Below are 25,362 nucleotides of genomic sequence, written 5' to 3'. Positions count from 1 at the left end.
ACAGAAGGTCAACAAACAGGGCCTTCCTGCTACTGCTCTCAATATTCTTGAGCAGGGATGGGAAACTGTCGGCGCCCACTCAGTCGGGGTTGTAACTTACTGTTGAGAGTTAGAATAGTAGAATATGGGGATGTAGGTAGATACCCGATAGGTTGGACTATTCTCTTCATCACTCATTTTGAAAAAACATTTACTAAAAACTAAGAAATCAATCTACCATCATTTAACACAATGGAAAAATCAAATGATTTATTATTTAAATATTGAAAGTGTGTGGGCTACAGAGAGAAACAAAATGGTGCAGTTTCAGGCCATGTGGCAGAAAGTGATGCGTGCGCTGGAGATACGGTTGTGTGCACTTGTGGTGCTCACTATATATACACAAAAGTATGTGGACACCCCTTCAAATTAGTAGATTTGGCTATTTCAGCCACACCCGTTGATGACAAGTGTATAAAATCGAGCACACAACCATGCAATCTCCAAAGACACACATTTCAGCAAGGCCATTCTACTGGCAAAGCTCAGTAACTTTTAACATGGCACCGTCATAGGATGCCACCTTCCCAACAAGTCAGTTCATCAAATTTATTCCCTGCTAGAGTTGCCCCGGTTAACTGTAAGTGCTGTTATTGTGAAGTGGAAACGTCTAGGAGCAACAATGTCTCAGCCGCGAAATGGTAGGCCACACAAGCTCACACAACTGGACCGCCGAGTGCTGAAGCGCGTAGCGTGTAAAAAATCATCTGTCCTCAGGTTACAACACTCACTACCAAGTTCCAAACTGCCACTGGATGCAACGTCAGCACAAGAACTGCTCATTGGGGAGATTTGTTAAATGGGTTTCCATGGCCAAGCAGCCGCAAATAAACTTAAGATCACAATGTGCAATGCCAAGCGTCGGCTGGAGTGGTGTAAAGCTTGCCGCCATTGGACTCTGGAGCAGTGGAAACGCGTTCTCTAGAGTGATCTGGCAGTCTGACGAATGAATCTGGGTTTGGCGGATGCCAGGAGAACGCTACATGCCCCAATGCATAGCGCCAACCGTAAAGTTTGGTAGAGCGGGAATAATGGTCTGGAGCCGTTTTTCATTGTTCGGGCTAGGCCCCTTAGTTCCAGCGAAGGGAAATCTTAACACAAAAGACATAATGACATTATAGACGATTCTGTGCTTCCAGCTTTGGGGAAGGCCCTTTCCTGTTTCTGCATGACAATGCCCCAGTGTACAAAGTGAGGTCCATACAGAAATGGTTTGTCGAGATCGGTGTGGAAGAACTTGACTGGCATGCACAGAGCCCTGACCTCAACACCATTGGGATGAATTGGAATGCCAACTGCAAGCCAGGCCTAACCGCCCAACATCAGTGCCCAACCTCACTAATGCTTGTGGCTGAATGGAAGCAAGTCCCCGCAGCAATGTTCCAACATCTAGTGGAAAGCCTTCCCAGAAGAGTGGAGACTGTTATAGCAGCAAAGGGGTGGACCAACGCCATATTAATGCCTATAATTTTGGAATGAGGATGTTCGACTAGCAGGTGTCCACATACGTTTGGTCACATACTGTAGTTGATGTTTGTATGATGTTGTCATTTGTATTGTTCATAAAATAAAATCTTACCCAAAAATTATTAAAAGTTTGGCTGTGCATCAGCAGTTTCTCTCTTGTCATGTCAGTCACTCAATTAGCCCATGTCAGCTGCCTAGACTATCTAAACTTGTATTAATCATGGCTTAATTGCAGACCGGGGGCCCCCAATTTATTTTGTCACTCTCTCTCAAAAATCATTAAAAACTGCAAACATTTCTCTCCACCCTATAGCAAAATGTGTAGAATTAAAGGAAATTTGCTGTAAAATTCCACATTCGCTTTCTGCCCATAGCAAAATGTTGACTGGCTACCCAGACTCCTTGCTCTGGCCAATGCTATGCCACGCCCAAGGACATTAGCTCCTTCTCCGTAATGAGCCTGAGTACCTCCCTGACCCTTCACCGAACGCATTTCGGGCCCGTCCGATTGTTCCAGAAACCGATGGGTTGAGCCAGAGCCACGTGAGTAAAGCGGTAGTTTGAAAATTCATCATTGGCTTTTATACTCTGATTGGTTCGAGATGATCCAAATAGCTGATTTCACCGTTTTGTACCATGCCCCTTGTGCCCCTCACCACAAACGACTTCAATTATGACAGTCTCAGACTAAAGTATAAAACAAACGACATAACTTTTTGTGAGTCGTCAGGCTAGGCAAAATGTGTAGAATTGCAGAAAACTTGCTTTAAAACTGCAACATTTTCACTACGCCCCATGGCAAAACGGGTAGAATTGTAGCAAATTCACTTAGGGCCCCCAAAAGGCTCAGGCCGGCTCAGACTGCATGTGTGGGTACACAGACTCACAGCAGCCCCTCAGGATGAGTTTAAAAAAATTGTGGCCCAGTTGCCCATCACTGTTCTCGAGATAAGCATAGGTTGGGCTAAGTTATGCATGTGCATGATGAATTAGAACTGAATCCATAGCTGCAGATTCTCAAGACATTAAAAGGTAGTGTTCCAATTTTATTTACATCTCACATGTGCAACATGTTACACAATCTTCAGATGATAACAAGCACCACTACAAGTGACAGGCTGAGGCAACAATGAAACCATTCCCCAAACCAATTACAAGATTGAGGGAATGAAGTGCTATAATGCGTCTCTTTTCAACAGCATTCAACAAATTCAGAGTAGTTCATTAGTTCTCTCGTGCATTAATTGATCTCTTTAGTGTGCTGATGAAGACATTGTTGATAGTGACTTGTTGACTGCCTTTCTTGGATGTGATAGCCGTTTCTCAGGCTCCCTCTCCGGAATCAAACCCTAATTCCCCGTTACCGCATCGCATCATCCACCTACTAGGCATACACTTACATCTGATCATGAGCTATGATGAGAACATAGTGAACATTTCATTTGCAATTGGATATTGAATTGCTGTTCTCTGTGGGGGGAAAGGACTGACATTGTTCCTAGATTTTCACTGTGATCCAAAGTAAACCCACCATCTTTACACCAAGTCAGTTACCTAGCAACATCACGGCATTATATTCACAAATTAATGGATTGCAATGTTCAGCGCATACCCTGGATAAAAAGGATGCACACCAGTACGCTGAAATAGAATACTATAGCACTCACCCAAAATCAAAGTTCATTGGCCCATTCCCTCTGTTTTTTCAAGAGCGCGTGCTTATTCCTCTACTCAGCAGACATAGAAATACAATACAGGGTGGCATTTAATACCAGCTTGAAATGTTACAATGTACCCCACAATTAATTGAGACAGTTTCCTTTCCTTTGTCTTGAGGCCGTTTGATAGTTTAACGACTTCATGTAAAACAGGAATTAGGGACAGCTGATCATCAGTCTCGAGCTGCATCCAAGTCCTCACATTTCCTTGACCAAATAACTACGGTGGCCCTAAGCTTTATGGTAGTACATCGACGGAAAAGCCATGTACTGAACGTCCTTGACTTCACTGTATCCAATAGTAATTCACACACGAGTTGCCTTCTGCTTTCATTTCAGTTCCCCCTCAAGCGAAATAGACGCTCAGATAGTGCAGCGGATTCAAACACTGGTATAAGAGAAGTTCGTATATCCTCCTGAATCAAGAGTATATGGTGAAGAGACTCGCCATCCTGAGCTTCGGAGAGCCGTCTAATCTTGTTCGCTATTCGTGAACCACAGCTATGCATTTGCTTCCCTCTCGCGCTCAGGTCAAATGGAATGCGCCTCCTGTTGGCCAAATGATCGTGCACAACCCATTTCCGCAAACAGAGCAATATGATGCATTCTTATGAAAGGATAAAGTGACGTCAAGGAAAAATTCAGGTTGTGCATATGACAGTGGTAATGCTATAGCTATACAATCAACCTGGACTCATAACATCACCAGCCGGTCGATCTTCAAGGCATTCCGATCACCAAATATAGAAAACCCAACGATAAAGCCTTGCGTTCCTATTGCTTTTCATTCGTTTCACGCATTGCGGGGGATGCACTTGATTCAGCAGCCCGAGTGCCGGGAAGGCAAATTCTTCCTTTTTTGAACCATTTAATCAATCAATCAATCAATTTTATTTTATATAGCCCTTCGTACATCAGCTAATATCTCGAAGTGCTGTACAGAAACCCAGCCTAAAACCCCAAACAGCTAGTAATGCAGGTGTAGAAGCACGGTGGCTAGGAAAAACTCCCTAGAAAGGCCAAAACCTAGGAAGAAACCTAGAGAGGAACCAGGCTATGAGGGGTGGCCAGTCCTCTTCTGGCTGTGCCGGGTGGAGATTATAACAGAACTATGCCAAGATGTTCAAAAATGTTCATAAGTGACAAGCATGGTCAAATAATAATCATGAATAATTTTCAGTTGGCTTTTCATAGCTGATCATTAAGAGTTGAAAAACAACAGGTCTGGGACAGGTGGCGGTTCCATAACCGCAGGCAGAACAGCTGAAACTGGAATAGCAGCAAGGCCAGGCGGACTGGGGACAGCAAGGAGTCACCACGGGCGGCAGTCCCGACGCATGGTCCTAGGGCCCAGGTCCTCCGAGAGAAAGAAAGAGAGAAGGAGAAAATTAGAGAGAGCCAAGATTTTCAAAATGTTCATAAATGACAAGCATGGTCAAATAATAATCAGGAATAAATCTCAGTTGGCTTTTCATAGCCGATCATTAAGAGTTGAAAACAGCAGGTCTGGGACAGGTAGGGGTTTCGTAACCGCAGGCAGAACAGTTGAAACTGGAATAGCAGCAAGGCCAGGCGGACTGGGGACAGCAAGGTGTCAGCATGCCCGGTAGTCCTGACGTATGGTCCTAGGGCTCAGGTTCTCAGAGAGAAAGAGAGAACGAGAGAATTAGAGAGAGCATACTTAAATTCACACAGGACACTGGATAAGACAGGAGAAGTACTCCAGGTATAACCAACTGACCCTAGCCCCCCGACACATAAACTACTGCAGCATAAATACTGGAGGCTGAGACAGGAGCGGTCAGGAGACACTGTGGCCCCATCCGAAGAAACCCCCGGACAGGGCCAAACAGGAAGGATATAACCCCACCCACTTTGCCAAAGCACAGCCCCCGCACCACTAGAGGGATATCCTCAACCACCAACTTACAATCCTGAGACAAGGCCGAGTATAGCCCACAAAGGTCTCCACCACAGCACAAACCAAGGGGGGGCGCCAACCCAGACAGGAAGATCACGTCAGTAACTCAACCCACTCAAGTGACGCACCCCTCCTAGGGACGGCATGAAAGAGCACCAGCAAGCCAGTGACTCAGCCCCTGTAACAGGGTTAGAGGCAGAGAATCCCAGTGGAGAGAGGGGAACCGGCCTGGCAGAGACAGCAAGGGCGGTTCGTTGCTCCAGAGCCTTTCCGTTCACCTTCACACTCCTGGGCCAGACTACACTCAATCATATGACCTACTGAAGAGATAAGTCTTCAGTAAAGACTTAAAGGTTGAGACCGAGTCTGCGTCTCTCACATGGGTAGGCAGACTGTTCCATAAAAATGGAGATCTATAGGAGAAAGCCCTGCCTCCCGCTGTTTGCTTAGAAATTCTAGGGACAATTAGGAGGCCTGCGTCTTGTGACCGTAGCGTACGTATTGGTATGTACGGCAGGACCAACTCGGAAAGATAGGTAGGAGCAAGCCCATGTAACGCTTTATAGGTTAACAGTAAAACCTTGAAATCAGCCCTTGCCTTAACAGGAAGCCAGTGTAGGGAAGCTAGCACTGGAGTAATATGATCAAATTTCTTGGTTCTAGTCAGGATTCTAGCAGCCGTATTTAGCACTAACTGAAGTTTATTTAGTGCTTTATCCGGGTAGCCGGAAAGTAGAGCATTGCAGTAGTCTAACCTAGAAGTAACAAATGCATGGATTAATTTTTCTGCATCATTTTTGGACAGAAAATTTCTGATTTTTGCAATGTTACGTAGATGGAAAAAAGCTGTCCTTGAAACAGTCTTTAATGTATCTGAAGCTTGTACTCAGCCTACCCGGCAGGCCCAGAGAGCAAATCAGGTGCACCTACAGGTTAACGATGGGCAATCAGATAGCTCAGATCGCGGTGTCGGCAGTTTCCTTGAGCCACAGACTGTTAAAAGCCTCGAAAGCACAGCAAAGTTGATACTGTGGGATTTCAAAACTTTTCAAACCATGACTTGAGAGAGACTCAACGAATACATCAAATAGGTGCTGTTTTTATGTGTACATTCATGTTTAAATTGTTAGTCAGCACCACTGTCAACACTTTGTTCTATACGTTTTATAAGCCATAAACTGCACACGTTTACAACCAGCATTACTGCTGCAATGAATGAGTATAGCAAAGTGTTCCAATAAACTTGCTTTGTTATTATTAGAATATAAGGCGAACGCGGCAAATGTTTCGTGTTCTAATCTCATCATGGACAACTTTAGCATTTTAGCTACTTTGCAACTATTTAGCATGTTAGTCAGCCCTTCCCCTAACCCTTATAATAGCCTAGCTAATGTAACCGTTAGCCAATTAACAACAAGTAATTGAAATTCGTAACATATCACTTCATTTGTATAGCAAATTTGTACTAATTGTAATTCGTAACGTTTCATTTGAAATATATGATGGACGTCCACAAATTAATACATGTCATATAAAACGTAACATATCATGCAAAATGGTGGAGACAGATTTACATTTACTATGTTGGCTGGTGATCACTGCTTTAAAGCAACGTAGGGCCTTGCGGCCAGATGTTGTTGCATTGTTTGTAGACAGACCTTTATATACAGTACCAGTCAAAAGTTTGGACACACATACTCATTCCAGGGTTTTTCTTAATTTGAACTATTTTCTACATTGTAGAATAATAGTGGAGACATCAAAATTATGAAATAACACATATGGAATCATGTAGTAACCAAAAAAGTGTTAAACAAATCAAAATATATTTTATATTTGAGATTCTTCAAAGTAGCCACCCTTTGCCTTGATGACAGCTTTGCAGATGTTGGCATTCTCTCAACCAGCTTCATGAGGTGCATTTCAATTAACCGGTGTGCCTTATTAAAAGTTAATTTGTGGAATTTCTTTCATTCTTAATGCGTTTGAGCCAATCAGTTGTGTTGTGACAAGGTAGGGATGGTATACAGAAGATAGCCGTATTTTGTAAAAGACCAAGTCCATATTATGGCAAGAACAGCTCAAATAAGCAAAGAGAAATGACAGTCCATCATTACTTTAAGACATGAATCTCAGTCAATCCGGACAATATCAAGAACTTTGTTTCTTCAAGTGCAGTTTCAAAAATCATCAAGCTCTATGTTAAAACTGGCTCTCACAAGGACTGCCACAGGAAAAGAAGACCCAGAGTTACCTCTGCTGCAGAAGATATGTTCATTAGAGTTACCAGCCTCACAAATTGCAGCTCAAGTAATTGCTTCACAGAGTTCAAGTAACAGACACATCTCAACATCCACTGTTCAGAGGAGACTGCGTGACTCAGGACTTCGTGGTCGAATTGCTGCAAAGAAACCACTACTAAAGGACAGCAATAATAAGAAGAGACTTACTTGGGCCAAGAAACACGAGCAATGGACATTAGACCGGTGGAAATCTGCCCCTTTGGTCTGATGAGTCCAAATTTTAGATTTTTGGTTCCAACCGCCGTGTCTTTGTGAGACGCAGAGTAGGTGAACGGATGATCGCCGCATGTGTGGAAAAGCATTCCAGGTGAAGCTGGTTGAGAGAATGCCAAGCGTGTGCAAAGCTGTTCAACAAGGTAAAGGGTGGCTACTTTGAAGAATCTAAAATATATGCTTCGTCAACATCTGGAATGTGCATTGTAGTCTTCATCAAGCCCAGGCTGCTCTGTTGTCCATTATGTGAGCGATAATGCCTATTACTACTATCTATACGTTCATCACACATTCACAAAAACACTAGATAGATCTACTTCCCTCACAGACCAAAGTTTGATTGTGAATAGGTCAACAAATTCTAGCATATGGAGGGTGCTGTCTTACTGTTTTCCCAAACAGATCCTGTTTACCATTTGATTATGCTCTATAAAATATTTTTAAGGGGCAAAAGGAAATCATGTAAGCCATGATAGCGTTCACTGAGGCACAGATAGAACAATGAGCCAGATATTTCACCAGATGTGTAAATGTGAAGCATCCGGGTGGCGTTTCCACCCACTACCAAATATGGTGATGAGAGGAAGCCCAGTGGCCGCTAGTGGAAAAAAATGGGCCGAGATGGATTTTGGCCAACATTCTGCACCTTTTCTCATCGATGGAATAGTTTTCTTTCTGTTTCCAAAACTAGAATCTGTAACAAACCGAGTGGACTGCGTTTTGTAGACTTTACCCTTTGCCAAAGTTTCAAAAATTGTTTAGAAGTTATTGCGCACAGAGTAGCCGTTCCCCTAAGGGAAATATGCAAATAAATGTCAGCACGAGCCAATAGGCTCTCACTAGCTCGTGTTTGGTTCTGCCAACCTCCTTGCTTGTTCGGCCCACTATGATACATTTGCTCCCGTTGGAAACGACAGGCTCTGGTCTATCTTGGGTTAGTTATACAAATCTTTGACTGATGTGTTGGTCCGTCTGACTCCAGGTGGTGGCGATAGTGCGCAACAGTATGGAGCCAATTTCACGCCATATGTATTGAATTTAAAATAAAATAAATCGTAAACATGAAAAATAAAGTTGAAAATGCAAACAGTATATTTTCGAGGAAGGGTGAAATAATGGATGTTGAAATCAAAAACCGAACAATTAAAAGCAAAATGTATAGATTTGTAAACAAAAATAATAATGACATCAAAAGCAAAACCTCCAAACTTGCAGGCAAATAATTTTAAAGCGAGAGCTAAGCTTTATGACAAATGATTAAAACAAATATTTGAAAATGAATGCAAAATCGTTTTCAGTTTAACTTTCCCAACAACCAATCATATTGAATCAATTTTGCCTACGCTCTTGCCTGCATTTACTACATTTTGGTTACGTTACTCATATCTTTGCTTTCGATGTCTGTTTTTTTGCTTTCTCTCCCAGTGTTTTCAATACCGAGTTGTGTCATTATTTTTCCGTGAAGGGCGGGGTTTAGAGGGAGGCGTAGACAATGAGTCACCATTGGTCCACTAGTTCTGGAGTGACGGTTCATCCTAACCCATCAATGAACATGATATACAGGATTTTCTGTCTATTGGCTACTTAACCAGACGGCCTGACTCCACTACCACCCGCCAAATCTTTCCCCCATGTACTAAACATGACGAATCAGTTATCAACACTTGCGCCGAACTTTGGGCAACAGGTAATTAATATGTTTACCTAAGTAGTTACATGGTTTGTCATTAAATGTATTAGATAGATAGGCATCTAATATCCGTACATTATTGACCCGTGACTGACAATTTTTGAAGTACGTTAGCTTAGTTGGCTGGCTTTGGTGTCGGACCAGGTAGCCAAGTGGAATGAATCGCAAGACTGCATGTCTGTAACGTTACAGCTAGCCACTGCCAGCCGTAGTGAAAGGTGTGTCTTAGAGAGAGAAACATGCATGTGTCTTATGTCCTCACAGGCGTTATGGAGAAGCTCCTCAACAGATTGCAGCAGGCAATGCAACACCTTCCTCTGGTTTTTGATTAGTTTGCCAGCACCATTGAGATTATAATTATCAGATCACTAGCAAATCAAGTAGACTTGCCTCAAAAGGTAGTGCAGGGTCTTTCCAACCTGTATAGTCTAGTCAATGCTGAAATGGAAGAAAGATGTGCCCCATCAATTGTTGAGTTGGATGGTGAAATGGGAGGTCCTAAACTGATTGTGTCAGAACAGCACCTTCGACAGGTGATTGAAATGGATCTGCCTGTACCTTGCAACTGCTTGGCATCTCATCAAAAACTGACTAACGTAGAATGCAGGAATACGGTATCATGGTGAGGGGAACATACAGCCAAATGATAGACGAGGAGCTGGACAATCTGGTGGACACAATCAAGACAAGTTCACCACAATTAGGATGGTGAGTTAACGTCTGAAAGCACTGGGTCATCGAGTCCAGTGGACCCGAGTGTGGGACTCAGTGCATCGTGTAGATGATGCAGGAATACAGGAAAGAATGGCACAACTTGGATGTGTTGTCAGAAGAACATACTCTGTTTGTCTTTCACTCATACATGTGGACACCAACCACAAGTTGATCAGGTAAGCTAAGACCCCTTCAGCTCAGTGGTACACATTTAGTCATATAACTCATAGCCCATACAATGCTGCATCTGTTGTATTTTACTGCAAGATTGCTGATTTGGCAAGTATACAAAACGGTCTTTCAACAGATATGGCTTTGTAATATTTGGTGGCATACTCACCGGTACTATACTTTCTAGAGTATAGTTAGGTGTAGGCCACCTGCCTAAATTCTAATCCCTACACTGAGTAGAGAAGACAAGCTGTGCTGTTTCATGCATAACTGTTAGTTGGACATGGTGCGACCCTCTTGCTGGTAAAATGTATTGTGCGAGAAATGGCGGTGGAAATGCCTTTTATGCACAAATATTGATATAACCATCATATCGAAGTAAACTTGAAGTCACACGATGATACAGTATGTTGTGGTCCTCCCACTACGACTCCCACTTTGAACAGTTATGGCGGGATGTGTGGATGGCCATGTCTTTGAAAACTCTGTTTATTAAGTTTTACACACACACAGACAAGACAAAGCAATATAAATAATATACTCAACTAGAAAAAATACAAATAATACATATAAAAAAAATAACTTTAAAGATACCATACTTTAGACAAGTTAAACACACCAGGCAGAAGGCTACAAAAGGTTAAAGGGCAATCTATAGTATAGGGACAGAGCAAACACCTCACCATTGTTCCTGTAAACAGTCAAGGGATGGGGTGGAGAAATGCAACCACTCACAGACAGTCAAGGCCACAGACCAACCATCCACTGGACCAAAAATAAAAAGTTTACAATGCTTTAAAATAAAAAATGAATAATAATAATTTTATGTAGGCGTGAACAGAATTAAAAAATAAAAATAACTGGGAAAAACAAGCTCACACCCTAGTCTCTGCCCGGGCAAGATGAACAAGGCATCCGCAGGTCACAATCAATAAGCACATCAACCTTAATGCCCCCCACCCCAGAAAAAAACACAGAGAAATGCTCATCCAACCTCTAAGTCACAGGGGGGTCAAATACAGACTTATTTTGGTTTTAATAGGAATGCCATCAGAGGATGGACTGTTTAAAGTAAGACCGGAATGGAGCCCAAGCCTCATTAAACAGTTTGGGGTTCCCACGTGAATTTAATTTAATTTTTTCTAGTTTCAGAGAGCACAACACATCTCTCACCCAATATTTATAAGATGGGGGAGCTGCCATCTTCCAGTTCTGTAGTATTAGCCGTCTAGCTAAAAGAGTTGTATAAGCAACAGTGTCCGACTGGATTCTTGACAGGGGGGTGCCTATGGGCAGTACTCCAAAAAGGGCTGTAAGGGGAGAGGGATCTATAACAGTGTTATATATATCAGAGAAACATTTAAATATTAATTCCCAGAAACCTGACAGTTTATGACAGCCCCAGAACATATGCAAGTGTGGCTGGTTCAATTTTACATCTGACACAGGTAGGATCAAAATCAGAGAATATTCTTCCAAGTCTGGCCCCAGACCAGTGGATACGGTGAACCACCTTGAATTGAATGAGGCTGTGTCTAGTGCTAAAAGAGGACGAATGCACCCTGCGCAGCACAGATTCCCAGGTGTCTTCCCCAAGTTCCTCCCCCAAATCCTTTTCCCATCGAGTCTTTAAAGGCACCAAAGAAGGGTTCTGTAAGTCATGAATGATTGCATATACATCTGAAATTGCGCCCCTAGGAAGCTTGTTCAGCTCCAGGATGCTCTCTATAGCTGTATTCACAGGCCTATGGGGGAATTCAGGTGTGATAGCTCTGACAAAGTTCCTAGTCTGGAGATAGCGGAAAAAGTGGGATTGGGGGAGGTTGAACCTTTCCTGTAGCTGAGCAAAAGAGGCAAATGTATCATCAAAGAATAATTGGGCTAGTGAGGAGAGGCCTAGTGAGTGCCAGATGCCAAAAGCCCCATCATTCAAAGATGGAGGAAATAAAATGTTCTGATTGATTGGGCCTGATAGAGAAAAGCCTCGGAGGCCAAAGGCTAAACGGAACTGATTCCAAATTTTAAGAGACTGCTTTACAATTGGGTTGACACACCTTTTGCCTAGGGACACTGGGAGAGACGAGCACAACACAGAAGAAAGTGCAGCAGGTTTACACGATTCAGACTCCATCTGGACCCAGATTGGTCTAGGGCCAGTAGGATCAGTCTGCAGCCAGTACAGAAGGGCTCTGAAATTTGCAGCCCAATAGTATGTCTGAAAATTTGGTAGAGCTAAACCGCCCAATGACTTAGGCTTCTGTAAATGTTTTCTACCAATCCGTGGTACCTTGCCATCCCAAATAAAATGCATGAATGTTTGATCCAGTGAAATAAAAAAAGATTTTGGAATAAAAATGGGTAAACATTGAAATAAATATAGAAATTTGGGCAACACACTCATTTTAATGACATTAATCCTTCCGATAAGAGAAAGAGGTAGCGCATTCCAAAAAGTAAAAGATTGTTTCAAACTGTCTGCTAGAGCAACCAAGTTTTCCTGAAACAGATTTGAATATTTCCTTGTCACTAACTCCCAAGTAGGTGAATTGATCCCGGACAATCCTAAACTGAGAACTTGTAAAAGAGCACTTTAAAGCAGCCTTATTTACAGGAAAAAGCTCACTCTTGCCTAGATTCAGCTTGTACCCTGAGATTGATCCAAACCTTTTAAGAACAGATAAGGCGCGTGGCAATGAGGTATCAGGGTTAGAGATAAACAAAAGGAGGTCATCCGCATATAGCGAGACTTTCTGCTCTGAGCCCGTCCGGATTATTCCTTGAATGGCATCATTAGAGCGTAGTGCAATGGCGAGAGGTTCGATTGCCAAAGCAAACAACAAGGGGGAGAGTGGACAGCCCTGTCTGGATCCGCGGTGCAAGGGAAAATAGTCAGAGGACAAGTTGTTAGTCCGTACCGAAGCCATGGGGGAAAAATAAAGAATCTTTATCCACGCAATGAATTTGGGGCCAAAGCCAAATCTATAAAGGGTAGGGATGGCCATGTCAAACATATTTTACAATGTCCTACACAGTTTGGAAGATGAGGGCTCCCTTGACCCGTCAAATAGCCTTCACCTATTCTGTGCGCACTATGTATTCCTCCCGCGCCGCCAAGCAGAGCTAGACACCTTTACCAATGGATGGGATAAACATTCTCTGCACACTGAGCAAAATCTGACCCCCAACCAACTGTGGGATATGGGACAAGCACAGAATCCTGTCACTTTCCGTGGCAATGTAGAGGTATAGATTTAAAGGAGCTAATATGAAAATGTAATTAAGTCTTATCTAAAAAAAATAAAAAGTGGTTGTTTGTAAATTAGCATGATTTTCCATGTTTAGGATTTAAACAACTTGGACGGGGACAATGCCTGCCTCCCGGAGGAGCATGCCCAGGGAATTGTGGTCCCACCAGTGGAGTGCCCACTGACAGAGCAGGATATGACACTGCTCAGAGCAACCATCGAGACAATGGACAAGATATTTATGCATCTGTTTTGAACTATGTGCTGCTACTTATGGCTGAGTTATCCTTATACCTCTGCTTGATACTGTCGCGAGGAATAACTGTCTAGTCCAGTAATTCTAAATTGCTGCAGTGTTATTAAATGTGGTCGCAGCAAAATGAGACCAATTGGCTGATTTTGATTGGTTACTAATGTTGTGGAAAATTTTATCCAAAGATTCAGGTAGATTATTTAATTGTATAATAGAAAAATATTTAATCAAGCAGCTGCAGGGGAGATCTCTGCTTTCACAGGGAAGAACTCGAAGAGTAAATGGTTACATGTCCCTTATATAGTGAGAGGTAATAATACCATCCTATTGTTACACAAGTTATTTATACAAGCAACAGTTCCAGAACACAATGGCCTTGTGTTAGGGTGCAGACATAACATGGGTCTATGAAAGGCATATCACAGTCCAACATAGAATAGGCTACAGAACAGCTCACCCAAATTCTGCCACCACACGATGGACAACATAATCAATGTTTATTTAAATTACTAAAATGTAGTTTAAAATAGAAGTGTTAGAATACAAATAGCTGCAGTCATTAAATGTGAAAAAATTTGAAGGAAAATGAAACGTTATGAGAAAAGGCAATCCTTTTGATAGAAAATAAACCTTCAAATAGAAACAAACAGTGTCATGTGATACATTATGTAATGTAGAAACAAGTGATAGAATTAAACAGGTGGAGTAATGAATAGGATTCTGTGTTCACATGGAAAAGTGATTACTTTTTAACGCTTTATCTGCCGTCCCAATGAAAACTAGTTTGAAAATTCCAAAATTTTATGGAAAAGATATGGATGTTTTTGGACGATGCACCTTGTTGACAAAATGACGGACACTTCATGGGCCATAGACCGATGACCTGCGGCTCAGCATAATCAATAAAACACCAAATCTCACATTTATTTTAGACTAACATTTAATTTTCAACAGCGGAGATTTGTATAAACTTTGATGTCTGTCTCTGACATTTGCAACACTGTTTCAATATTCAAATTCGATCTCCAGCTATCCCATAGTAATGAACCTGTTAGGAAGAGACAGACAGGCAGTGTTTCTCAGCTCGTTGAAATCATGAATCAGCAGAAATGTGAGACGTCTAGATGCTTTTTATGGTGGACATCAAGTTTATAAATTGTCTGGCTGGGCTGATGAGACAGTGGATTGCGCAGTCAGATGGAAAATAGGCATTTTAACGTCATAGATTTAGCCCGTGATAACTTATGGAATAGACACTGGCGGAAATGCTGTTTTAACCAATCAGCATTCAGGATTAAACCCACACATATAATTAAGTGATAATGGCCGAGAAGATGGTGTTTGGTGCCAATATTATTCTCCAAACACCGGCTTCGAGGGCATTATCACTTTTATACAAAGGGTTACCAACATATTCAAATAATGATTGACATATTCCCATAAATGTTGATGAATATATTCATACTTTCATCCTTCCACAAGATATAGTCCAGACCCCCCCCCCCCCCCCAATTGTATAATAGTAAAAAGATATGGGTATTTAAAGTATTTTGCTCTGTGATCCAATCTGATGCACAATTTAACGGTAGAACAGACTTACTTTTTACGTTTGTAGGCTACGAATACTGTAATGTCAAATCCCGAGTAGCCTAGACATTTCATTTGTAAACATAATACATATAACCATTGCAACTTTTCTGGCCATGAGTTAATATTCCCAAAGTAGCCATACAGCCAACAAATTACCATGTGCATCCTTCATTTAATTGGGCCTATTAGATTATTTTTATATATATTTTTTCTCTATGTATCTGAAAGGGAGTGCAGTTTATAACATACAGTAGTATTTTGCATTGAAGCGTATAGGCTACCACTAAGTAGGCCTACTGTATTTTTTTGAGTAGACAATATTTCAGAATTCGGAGGCAGTTTTAGGTTAGGGAGAAAGTAAATGCAAAACATTATTGAATTCAAACGATCTGTTTACATGTCGACAACAGTTAGCAATTGTTTGTGTTTCAGAAACCGTCAGATCTGCCGACACCTCTAAAGACATTTGATCAAGTTCGCCATTGATATTTCTTTTAGATATAGGCCTACAGTCTTGGCCTAATTCCAATACTTCCAAAGTATACAAGCAAGTACAGTATTAGTTCATGATGACCATAACACAACCAATCTTACATATGGAAAACAAGGAGAAACCTAGCAGTATCCTTCCTGAGCCATGGGCATCTGATGTATGGGGTTATTTTATGTCCCCCATAAATTGTACCATTTAGGAGGTACCATAATCTGTCATTTTTATTTCTCATACCTTTCTCCTAATTTAGTGTCATCAAACCAGATCTGTGGACACAAACCGGAAAAGAGCTCGGGAGATAATGAGCGAGAATCTTGAGGTCACCTACAAGGGAGAAGAGCGTGACTTTCTGAAGAATGAGTCAATACAAAGGAAACAAGACGAGGAAAAAGGCAAAAGAGAAGTTGGAGAAGACTGCTCAAAGAGGCACTGTTAGCAGATTCCAAACCAAGGGATGAAAAGGCTTTCTTTTTTTTTTTACCCTGTGAAAGGATGAAAAGGATGCATGAACATAAAATTCAGACTGATCAACAAATGTGTCCTACCTCATTGTGATCTGTGTTGTAAATAAAGAGCACCTATTGAAATCAATTATATTTATCAATCTGTCTAAGAGGAATGATGTCAGTATTTTCTAGCATTTTAATGGAAATAAGTTGTATTTTACTGAGCAATAAATACAAAGATGCAAACAATGACTTTAGTACAATAGTTTATCCATAATGTGGTGTGTAACAGTGTGGTTGGCACTATTCCTTTTGTACATACACTTGAAAGCAACGCTATTGTATTGGGTTGCACAACAATCGTCTGTGGGAAGCCAGACTTACTGTGCCGGTGGACAGGACTTTTGGTCATTGGGGGGGGGGGGGGGGGGGGGGGGTTTAAACAAAATATCTAAATCGTATTATTAAACAGACTTTCCAAACGTGTGTCTGTTGTAGACCCACTTAACTCTGCTTACCCCATGTTTAAAAATAAATAAATAAAAAAGTCCCCCAGAAAGTGTATTGAATAATACCATCCATTAGATAGTTTGTCTCAAAATACCCCCGCCATAATTACCAACAGTCCTGCCCACCGGCAGTAAGATGAAATGGATAACTTCTGGCTTCCCACGGACTGTTTTTGTGCAACCAAATACAATTAAAAGCAACGCAGGTGTATGTAAATACATGCTAAAAGCACCTATCCCTTTTGCTGTTACTCATGCTTAAATATGTTTAAAAGATGCTATAGCTACTATAGTAAAAAGTTACTGTAACTATTATAGTATATGTTATATTTACTATAGTAATATAGTTAGTAGCTACTAAGTATATTAGCTATAGGTAGAACACATCCATTGTCAAAATGCCTTACACTATAAAATCCATGCACGTTTCATTAAATGATAGGGGCATTGCTACATAACATGCATTTTGTTTGTTTTCATAATTTTTTATTCATACAAGTAATATTGAAATTAGGCATTTCCAAGGGGAGCACAAATAAAACCAGGAAATTCATGTCAAGTACAGCTCATGGGTCACTTTTTTGGTCAAAGCCCAACGTGCCATCGCAGTAAAAAAAAAACTTTTAGTTTTTATCGGTCCAATAAAAGTATTGACTAAGAGCTTTGTCTTTTGAGTCTTGTAGATCTTCAGTCTGGAGAGTTGGTCCAATTAAATTCAATAACATTGCACTTTGCCTGTTAGGATCTTGCATTTCTCTCTGTTTCTGCCAAGCATTCACGTACAAGCCCCCTGGCATGAATGATACCTTCAAATAAAAACAATAGAAAAGGTAAAAACACAATTAACTGCTGGAGTCCATGAAACATCAAATTATAACTTTACAGAACCCAATGGTGCATTGTAAGGTTCCACAAGGTAAGCACTAGCTCTCGAGAACCAAAGGGGGCATACAGCCCTCCCTAGGGTTCTCAGTCAAACATATGGACCACAGCTGGGCCAATATGTATTACAGTCCTGACGCTCTGTTTTAACGTTTAGAAATGTTAATAACCCCTGCTTGCGATATGGTTATGGACACCTTTGGAACTTTCACATCACAGAGAAAAGAGAAAATACCAAAAATACACTTATTGTACTCCTTTTTAAAACCGATTCCCACAGGTGTTTTGTGTTGCACATTTTGTGCAACACTTCATAAGCTAATGAAAACTCAGGAGGGACCAAAAAAGGCTTGAAGTTGTGTTACACCAAAAATCTCAGTGGGAATATGTAGTAAATGAGCTAACACTAAGTGTACCTCTACTGGTTACCTTTAAGGACCTGGATTTGTCTTAAGCATTGATTTGGGGAAAATTTTGCCACAGATGGAAACCACTTGCATATTTGACTTCACCCTCTATTGTGATCTCCAAAGTTTTGGCATCTTCCATAAATTGCAGCTGCGAATCCGACATAGAAATAATTAGAAGATGAAGCTCCGGTAATATGGATAACTATTGAAAGATAGCTCATATGCATTTTTCTACATTGTAACGGTCCAAACTTTGGTAGGTAGGCTGCTGGCAGGTTTCAGCCGCGGTACAGCAATGCCAAGTCAGCACATGCTCATGGTTCTCAAAGGGGAAGTGAAATGACAGGCTACAATGACTTTGCTCATGAATGCCACAAATTACATGTAACTATAATTCCTAGAATTTTATTTCACGGGTGACTTTTCATTATCTGGATAGACACTTGTGGTTTCTAGCTAACTTTACACCAATCAAAGCAGTGGAGCGTGTAGTGAAGCAAAACTTTATTGGTCAAAACCATTAATCTTGGCGTGACGGTGGAGTGAGTTTGCAATCATATTGCTCTCATATCACGCAATTTAACCATTTATAAAACGGTCATATACAGTACCAGTCAAAGGTTTGGACACCTACTCATTCAAGGGTTTTTCATTATTTTTTTCTACATTGTAGAATAATAGTGAAGACCTCAAAACTATGAAATAACACATGGAATCATGTAACCAAAAATTCTCTCAACCAGCTTCACCTGGAATGCTTTTCCAACAGTCTTGAAGGAGTTCCCACATATGCTGAGCACTTGTTGACTGCTTTTCCTTCACTCTGCAGTCCCAACTCATTCCAAATCATCTCAATTGGATTGAGGTCGGGTGATTGTGGAGGCCAGGTCATCTGAAGCAGCACTCCATCACTTTACTTCTTGGTCAAATAGCCCTTACACGGCCTGAAGGTGTGTTGGGTCATTGTCTTGTTGAAAAACAAATGATAGTCCCACTAAGCGCAAACCAGATGGGATGGCGTATCACTGCAGAATGCTGTGGTAGCCATGCTGCTTAAGTGTGCCTTGAATTATAAATAAATCACTGACAGTGTCACCTATTGTTCACCTAATACCTTTTTTGCACTATTGATTAGAGCCTGTAAGTAAGCATTTCACTGTAAGGTCTACCTGTTGTATTTTGTGCACGTGACAAATAAACATTGATTTGACCAGAAAAGCACCCCCACAGCATCACACCTCCTCCTCCATGCTTCACGGTGGAAACCACACATGCGTGGAGATCATCCGTTCACCTATTCTGCGTCTCACAAAGACATGGCGGTTGGGACCAAAAACCTCACATTTGGACTCATCAGACCAAAGGACAGATTTCCACCGGCCTAATGTCCATTGCTCGTGTTTCTTGGCCCAAGCAAGTCTCTTCTTCTTATTAGTGTCTTTAAGTAGTGGTTTCTTTGCAGCTATTTGACCATGAAGGCCTGATTCACGCAGTCTTCTCTGAACAGTTGATGTTGAGATGTGTCTGTTACTTGAACTCTGAAGCATTTATTTGGGCTGCAATTTCTGAGGCTGGAAACTCTAATGAACTTATCCTCTGCAGCAGAGGTAACTCTGGATCTTCCTTTCCTGTGGCGTTCCTCATGAGAGCCAGTTTCATCATAGGACTTGATGGTTTTTGCGACCGCACTTGAAGAAACTTTAAAAGTTCTTGAAATTTTCCGGATTGACTGACCTTCATATCTTAAAGTAACGATGGACTGTTGTTTCTCTTTGCTTATTTGAGCTGTTCTTGACATAATATGGACTTGGTCTTTTACCAAATAGGGCTATCTTCTGTATACCACCCCTACATTGTCACAACACAACGGATTGGCTCAAAAGCATTAAGTAAAGAAATTCCACAAATGAACTTTTAACAAGGCACACCGGTTAATTGAATTGCATTCCAGGTGTCTACCTCATGAAGTTAGTTGAGAGAATGCCAAGAGTGTGCAAAACTGTCATCAAGACAAAGGGTGGCTACTTTAAAGAATCTCAAATATATTTTGATTTATTCAACACTTTTTTTGGTTACTACATGATTCAATATGTGTAATTTCATAGTTTTGATGTCTTCACTATTATTCTACAATGTAGAAAATAGTAAAAATAAAGAAAAACCCTGGAATGAGTAAGTGTGTCCAAACTTTTGACTGGTACTTTGAAATTGTAGCAAATTTAATCAAAATAAACAGAAATTCCTTATTTACATAAGTATTCAAACCCTTTGCTATGAGACTTGAAATTGAGCTCAGGTGCATCCTGTTTCCATTGAACATCCTTGAGATGTTTATACAACTTGATTGGAGTCCACCTGTGGTAAATTGAATTGATTGGACATGATTTGGAATGGCACACACCAGTCTATATAAGGTCCCACAGTTGACAGTGCATGTCAGAGCAAAAACCAATCCCTGAGGTTGAAGGAATTGTTCGTAGAGCTCTGAGACCGGATTGTGTCGAGGCACAGATCTGGGGAAGGGTACCAAAAAATGTCTGCAGCATTGAAGGTCCCCAAGAACAGTGGCCTCCATTCTTAAATGGAAGAAGTTTGGAACTACCAAGAATCTTCCTACAGCTGGCCGCCCAGCCAAACTGAGCAAAAGGGGGAGAAGAGCCTTGGTCAGGGAGGTGACCAAGAACCCGATGGTCACTCTGACAGAGCTCCAGAGTTCCTCTGTGGAGATGGGAGAACCTTCCAGTAGAACAACCATATCTGCAGCACTCCAGCAATCAGGCCTATATGGTAGTGGCCAGTCGGAAGCCACTCCTCAGTAAAAGGCACATGACAGCGCGCTTGGAGTTTGCCAAAAGGCACCTAAAGACTCTCAGACCATGATAAACAAGATTCCCTGGTCTGATGAAACCAAGATTGAACTCTTTGGCCTGAATGCCAAGCGTCACATCTGGAAGAAACCTGGCACCATCCCTACGGTGAAGCGTGGTGGTGGCAGCATCATGATGTGGGGATGTTTTTTTAGAGGCAGGGACTGGGAGACTAGTCAGGATCGAGGCAAAGATGAACGGAGCAAAGTACAGCGAGATCCTTGATGAAAACCTGCTCCAGAGCGCTCAGGACCTCAGACTGAGGTGAAGGTTCACCTTCCAACAGGATAACGACCCTAAGCACACAGCCAAGACAACGAGGAGTGGCTTCGGGACACGTCTCTGAATGTCCTTGAGTGGCCCTGCCAGAGCCCAGACTTGAACCTGATTGAACATCTCTGGAGAGACCTGAAAACAGCTCTACAGCAACACTCCCCATCCAACCTGACAGAGCTTGACAGGATCTGCAGAGAAGAATGGGAGAAACTCCCCAAGCTTGTAGTGTCATACCTAAGAAGACTCTATGCTGTAATCACTGCCAAAGGTGATTCAACAAAGTACTGAGTAAAGGGTCTGAATACTTATGTAAATATAATATCAGTTTTTTATAGATTTGCCCCAAAAATATAAAACCTGTTTTTGCTTTGACATTATGGGGTATTGTCTGTAGATTGATGAGGGGAAAAAACTATTTAATACATTTTTGAATAAGGCTGTAACGTAACAAAATGTGGAAAAAGGGGACTGAATACTTTCCAAAGTCACTAATATATATATATATATATATTAAATACACCATGACAGCGCAATACACAAGGGGTGGAACAGTGGCAAAGGTACCAACAGGACAAACAGAATAATATTAGTCTGAGGAGATATTAAATAAGGGAATTAAGTCTCGAAGGGAAATACGTTTTATTGTAATTTACGCCTCACACTTTCATTAGTCGGATCCTTTTGTGATATTTGGGTAACCATAATTCTTTTTATTTATATATATATATATATATACACACACATAAAATAAAATACAATTATACAGACTAGCTCAAAATTAAGTGAAAATTGACACATTATCCAATGCATTATTATAATTATTCCCCCCCAAAAAGTGGAGGTGCAAAAACATAAGTTTGCTCCCCCTATTTTAATTTGCTCGATGGCTCAGTGGACACGGTTTGGCTCAGTCGCAAAGAGGATTAACTTTGCAGTGGTTTCTGATTAATAAACAACGCCATACTGGTGGGTGGTAACATTCAAATAAAACCCAGCCCTGAAACTAGATGTAGGTTGGAAATAATTTGTATTACATATCATGGGAAAAGACACCGCATTCACACAGATTTGCACGAAGTGGGCAGTTCGGATTTGTCACTTCAAACTAGAGTGGTGATGATACCAGTATTGCAATATTTTTTCTATGGCAAAAATTACAACATGAAGCAGACCAAACCATTTGATCCTTTAAAAACCTGCTGCATGTAATATATTTGAAAATAAATAAATGTGACTGGATGACAACATAATGATGTTCGTTTCCAGCATTTGCCGTTTTCCTAAAGAAGTTTAATCCGCTTCGTGCTTTGTTTCCTTGCCACGACACTAAAGAGTATCGCAATACTGGTATCGTCCCAGTCCTACTTCAAGCCCAAATATATCATACTTTTGACTAAAACGATGACTTATTGACTTAAATAGTTGTGCAAATCATAAGCTCTTTGGCGTTTAAAGCGGAGATCTGCATTTGTTGAAACATCGCCATTGGTCGCACCAGTCGCATTTGTTATTATTTTTGAAAACGGGGCAGAGGTGCATTCTGCATTGTGGTAAAAAAAATAAAAAAAAATAAAAATTGTAGTACATACATACTGTACTGTTCTACCATGCGTGCAATGGTGTGCAATGATGTCAGAGGGAAGAAAAACTATATTTGTTGTTTTAAGTAACATCTTTGTTGTTGTAATATCGCAAACGGATGTGGCAGTTTCAACGCTACAGATTCCAACTTTCAGTTATTTTTGGATGATAATTAAGTTGAATTTTCAAAATGTAAAAAAAAGTATTGCAAGCGAGGGTATTGAACCATATTGCAAGCGAAGATTAACATTTTGTCAGAGTGTCTGGGCATTTCCACCGCACGGGCAGATAATTTTGTGAACGGACTAAGGCGCTAGCATTACAGTGCATGAATAGGCAAGCACATACCTCGCTTTAGTCTCTCCATGGCACTTTTGCTCCCAGCATAAGTTGGTCTTATCTCCTTCCCAAGCTCTTCAATAATGGATAGCAGTTCTGCATATTTACTCTGAGGCACTTGACTTCCACTTGAACTCTGTGATACAATGAAAGAATGGTTTGAAAATGAAACAGTGTGACTTATGTCAATTACATTAGTCACCAACATACACTCAGTGGCCAGTTTATTAGGTGCACAACCCCGTTCATGAAAATGGTTCGCTCCTACAGACAGTTAGTCACATGGACGTGGCTTGCTATATAAAGCAGGCAGACAGGCATCCAGTTACTGTTCGATTGAACGTTAGAATGGGCAAAACGAGTGACCTCAGAGACAGAGTGTAGTATTTCAAAAAAAAAAATTGCCTTTATTTATCATGCCAGGCACGCCAGTTCCATTATCTCAGAAACGGCCGGCCTCCTGGGCTATTCAGGCACGACAGTGTCTAGGGTTTACCGAGAATGGTGCAACAAACCAAAACAACATACAGTCAGTGGCAGCCCTGTGGGCAAAAACAGCTCGTTGATGAGAGGTCGAAGGAGAATGGCAAGAATCGTGCAAGCTAACAGGCGGGCCACAAACAGGCAAATACCGGTGCAGTTCAACAGTGGTGTGCAGAACGGCATCTCGGAACGCACAACTCGTCGGTCCTGGTCACGGATGGGCTATTGCAGCAGACGACCAAACCGGGTTCCACACCATCAGCAAAAAAAAAAAAGAAAGAAGAGAAGCTGCTCCAGTGGGCACACAATCACCAACACTGGACAATATTGAGGAGTAGACAAACGTCGCCTGGCCCGATGAATCCCAGGTTCCTGTTGAGTCATGCTGATGGCAGAGTCAGGATTTGGCATAAGCAGCATGAGTCCATGTCCCCATCCTGCCTGGTGTCAACGGTACAGGCTGGTGGCGTAATGGTGTGGGGAATGTTTTTCTGGCACACGTTAGGTCCCTTGATACCAATTGAGCAACAATTCCATGCCCAGAAGAATTCAGGCTGTTCTGGAGCCAAAGGGAGGTCCAACCCAGTACTAGATGGGTGTATATAATAACTGGCCACTGACTGTAAATGATACCAGAAATATTCTATGGAAATTCATGCTTTGTGCTGCAAAAAAACATTTGGCAACATTTAAAATGTGTGGTATAATCTATCACATTAGATAATGCATTGCCATCATCCAAAACATATTTTACAATTTCAGTCTTTACCTGTGAAAAGCTGAAAGATGGTGGTCCATAGTCATTCACTACTGGCCTGTAAGATTGTAGTGTTGATATGCTTGTTGAAGTAGAGTGAACAACAGCAACTGTTGAAGGAGTGAAAAAATTAAAAGATATACAGTATACTATATGCCACATGCAATACATGCATGCATTATTAAATTGATTTGGAATGAATCATTTAAAGTTGACCAGGAATAAGTAGCTGAAACGTTAGACATTTTTGTTATTTATTATTTACGGCATTGTTTCAATGAGTGTGTTGCATTACTTTTGTCCATTTTAACTTGACATACATGGAGACTAATGGAGGCTGTATGGGGGGGTCTGAGATGGAGATGCAATGAGGCTCAGAGAACACTGGGTGTCACCAAAGGGTCAAAAAACAGTCCACATCCAGATCAATCATTAGCCTTGGTGAAACAATCATGGAGGAAGCCGTACGGGTAGAATTAAGAAGCCAAAGTGATACATTTAATATACACTGTTACAGCATCCAACCTGACAGAAATTCCGACAATAGAGTACGCATGTTCTGTTTTGGTAGACGAGTGAACAACCGAATTATAAACTTTACGGATGCACGAGAGGGAAAGGGTTTTATGATTAGTGATAATGGCGGATATGAATCAGCTCTCAGGATCTGACCCTATACATATAACTGGACAAAAACTACAGTCACGGGCTTCCCCCAGGTATTCATTACAACATCGAATTTTACAACCGACAAAACAGAGTGAAGACTAAACATTAACTGAAATGTCCTCCTCACCTTGGTTCACGGAAGTTCCGAGAACATGCTGATGGAGGTTGGGCTTGTAAGACATTCCTAAAGACATTGTAAATTAAAGAAATAAAAATCGTCCTAAAATCCAATGAAGCGTCTCTGTCTCCCTCAGACACTTTTTGTTTACAGCAGAGCAGCACCGGCAAATATGGCTGTCACTTTATATTGACACCCACAATGCAAT

At 41.3% G+C, this 25,362-nt stretch overlaps 1 protein-coding gene and 1 long non-coding RNA gene across 2 annotated transcripts; one reads left to right on the top strand and one right to left on the bottom strand.

Annotated features, from left to right (window-relative positions):
• The first annotated feature begins 9,270 nt into the window (after positions 1 to 9,270).
• Positions 9,271 to 16,408, top strand: LOC120023513. The gene is made up of 3 exons (XR_005472701.1): positions 9,271 to 9,348; positions 9,616 to 10,241; positions 16,068 to 16,408. It is a non-coding gene; the product is annotated as an uncharacterized LOC120023513 (long non-coding RNA).
• A 272-nt stretch (positions 16,409 to 16,680) lies between these two features.
• On the bottom strand, positions 16,681 to 25,329 carry LOC120023419 (cyclin-dependent kinase 2-associated protein 1-like). Its single transcript, XM_038967472.1, has 4 exons — positions 25,164 to 25,329; positions 24,380 to 24,477; positions 23,137 to 23,263; positions 16,681 to 17,578 (listed from the first exon to the last, which is right to left on the bottom strand). Exons 1-4 carry the CDS (start codon positions 25,228 to 25,230, stop codon positions 17,511 to 17,513), a joined length of 360 nt encoding a protein of 119 aa, XP_038823400.1. The 5' UTR covers positions 25,231 to 25,329; the 3' UTR covers positions 16,681 to 17,510.
• Between the last annotated feature and the right edge of the window lie 33 nt (positions 25,330 to 25,362).

Source organism: Salvelinus namaycush, chromosome 1 (genome assembly GCF_016432855.1).
Source record: "Salvelinus namaycush isolate Seneca chromosome 1, SaNama_1.0, whole genome shotgun sequence".
In the NCBI taxonomy this organism is placed as follows: domain Eukaryota; kingdom Metazoa; phylum Chordata; class Actinopteri; order Salmoniformes; family Salmonidae; genus Salvelinus; species Salvelinus namaycush.
This window is presented reverse-complemented; position numbering and strand designations above follow the sequence as displayed.

Bases quoted from the DNA above. Each gene is read 5' to 3' on its own strand.
- LOC120023419 (XM_038967472.1), bottom strand. From the start codon at position 25,230: ATGTCTTTAGGAATGTCTTACAAGCCCAACCTCCATCAGCATGTTCTC. The intron at 24,478-25,163 runs GTGAGGAGGACA...CTCCTTCAACAG, and splicing joins CGGAACTTCCGTGAACCAAG to TTGCTGTTGTTCACTCTACT. The intron at 23,264-24,379 runs GTAAAGACTGAA...ATTGTATCACAG, and splicing joins CATCTTTCAGCTTTTCACAG to AGTTCAAGTGGAAGTCAAGT.